Source organism: Haplochromis burtoni, unplaced genomic scaffold, assembly GCF_018398535.1.
Source record: "Haplochromis burtoni strain Fernald_Lab_line unplaced genomic scaffold, NCSU_Asbu1 Contig_441, whole genome shotgun sequence".
NCBI classification, from domain to species: Eukaryota; Metazoa; Chordata; class Actinopteri; order Cichliformes; family Cichlidae; genus Haplochromis; species Haplochromis burtoni.
In genome coordinates, this window is record NW_024582802.1 from 105,869 (window position 1) to 108,551 (window position 2,683).

The 2,683-nt window shown below is 40.5% G+C and overlaps 1 protein-coding gene across 1 annotated transcript in view; it reads left to right on the forward strand.

Moving 5' to 3' along the window:
- The first annotated feature begins 1,131 nt into the window (after positions 1-1,131).
- Positions 1,132-2,683, forward strand: part of scpep1 (serine carboxypeptidase 1) — a 9,174-nt gene continuing 7,622 nt past the window's right edge. Inside the window, exons 1-2 of the mRNA XM_014341150.2 lie at positions 1,132-1,270; positions 1,474-1,613. Coding sequence (XP_014196636.1) covers positions 1,210-1,270; positions 1,474-1,613 — 201 coding nt within the window. The 5' untranslated portion in view covers positions 1,132-1,209. The remainder of the gene's footprint in view (positions 1,271-1,473; positions 1,614-2,683) is intronic.

Genomic DNA, 2,683 nt, shown 5'->3' on the forward strand with positions numbered 1-2,683 from the left:
CTATACCCACATCATATCAACTTATCACGTATTCGTTTGTAGTCTCAGACTTTTATTTTAAATTATCACTTTTCAACGGAAGTGAGGCGCACGTGTTTGGCGCTGTCAATACCCTCGTTTACAATATTGACCTCTGCCGGCGTGGAGGAAGTACTGAATTATTACAGAGCTCCATCGCAGCCAAATGATCGAGAAATATTCACCAGGGGCTCTTGTCGTAACTTTAAACTAAGCTCAAACTGAACTGAAAATGACTTGAATAAAAGCTTATCTTCATTCTTCTTGGGATTTTTTGTTAAAGTCCTTAAAACTGACTTTATGACTCATTCAAGCATTAAAAATGCACAGTTGAACCACTGGTCTGTCTACACACAATAGGCAACTTATATCAGCATGGTTATCAGATTTTCCTTAAAAAACGACAAAAAAAACCCCATTACGACCAAAGAAAAAGTGGCAAGCCTAGATGCACTGTCTACATCAGATGACCAGTTTCTGGAATCCATGTCTGCTAGAAATAGGAAAAATCCAGCAAGACCTGGAAAAATAAAAAAAAGAGATATATTAAGACCTTGATCCATCTACTCTTGGCCAAAGTCTTGTCGGAAATGGTCTGAATGAAAAGGTCGCTGTAAACAAGCCATTCCTAAGGAAGGGTAAGGCTGCAGTATGTCATAGTACACCAAAACTGGATTGAAAATGAGGGGAAACAAGTCAAATCTAAAATGGTTCTAGCTATTATCAGCGTGTATGTCTCTGTAGGACACAGTAGGAGAGTCACTTTTATCCCAATACAGCAGTTCTGCACCTAAACTCTGAGCCTTTCCTGCCTCCTTGCCGTTTCTTTTATAACTGAACTGCTCACTTTGTCTGAACTGTGCGCATTTATATTGATGCTTTATGTCTGTCTTACGAGGTGCAGTGCTCTCTGTGCCTGTTTTAACTGTTAATTGCCCCTTGGGGATAAATGAAGTGTTTCTGGGATTTGAAATGAATGTTAGATCAAACTCATCGTCTTTTCTTCTTTTCTTTTGATGTTCATTGAGGTTTTTCAGACTTTACTCCTTTCAGTGCTCTGAGGTTATTCCAACTTTACTTTGTGACGCAATATTTAAAAAAACGTGTCGGTCAGCTGACCACGGGTTTGGTCATGTGACTTCTCGTTGCAGTTGAAATTATGCGGAGCCTTTACAGCTAGACACTTTAACGATGGGTTCCTTCCGAGTAGACTTTACTTTGTGTTTCTTACTCAGCGTTGTGCTGTCTAAAGGTAAGATATCTGCACTGTGGACGAGGCTCTTACAGACTTCTTCTCGGTTTATTTTACCTCCCACTTTGACTTCAAAACGAAAGTAACGTTTTGATCGCTCATCACAGACTGGTTTATTGTTTCTGGTAGAATGACGATGTAACACTGTCACACTGTAACCGAACACCAAGTTAACAACGTGGATGTGATTGAATTCTGCGCAGGGCTCCCCTCTGCTCTGCGGAGCAAAGAAGCCTGGAACTATGTGGAGGTGAGAGACGGGGCCCACATGTTTTGGTGGCTCTATTATGCTGACAGTGTACAAGCCCAGTACAAGGACCTGCCTCTGGTCATGTGGCTGCAGGTAGGACTTCATGATTTTTGTTTTCCACCTTAACTGGGCTTCCAGCGATGTCAGCATTTCAATCAAACTCCCGATTCGTCCCATTTACGAACATTTTACGCGTGTTTAGTCGCTTAGTATCAGTCCCATTACGTTTAGACCAAATAAATTGTCAATGAGATTTTCTTTTTACACGAATAAATAAATAACATATATAGGAATTTAAACTTTGAATTCCTAACTTTGCCTGCAACTTCCCCCACGACCTTATGCTGACAGCTTAAAAAGTTATTTTTCATTTAGGCAGTAGGCTGTCTACAGTCTGCACCTACAATACCTGCACTGTCTGTAGGGTATCATATATTTTTGTAGTTCATTCAAGTTGAAGCATGCAGAGTTTTTTTGTACTGGACACAGAGAGTGATCCATCCCCAGACACTCAAGCGTTGTCTGTATGTTTCTGAGGGGGAACAAAAGTCCACAAGACTAATAATGCTTCAAGTATTTATGTCTTATTTAGTGATTCTAATCCCATATCAACTGTCTGTCTTGCCCGTTGTATGCAAATTCTGATTGAATAAATAATAAAGTCCACAGGAAGCTAAGAAATCCCCTGAAGCTGTTCACTGAGCATCATTAATCGCTTAACAATCAGGTCTGTGACAAATCGAGCACATGCATGGTTGCATTCTCAAACATGTGCAACATCATGCTACCATTCCATCTTCCTGTACAGTGATGTCTGCAGGAAGTTGTGATGTTCAGAGATTGTGTCCCCGTCTGATCAAATGATCAGGCCTTTGGTTAAAAATGGAATGGGGCTCAGACTGAGAGGTGGTAAGAGTGAGTAATGGCAGTGTTGTTTTTATTCCTAACTACAAAAGAGGAACAATTATGGTCTAATTTTAAACTTTCCACTTTATGACCTTGTATTGCATTATTTTTCTGATCCCACCCCATTTAATACGAATGTGGCTTGTGCTGAGTTAAATGGCAAATATAACTCTGTGTGTGTGTGTGTGTGTGTGTGTGTGTGTGTGTGTGTGTGTGTGTGTGTGTGTGTGTGTGTGTGTGTGTGTGTGTGTGTGTGT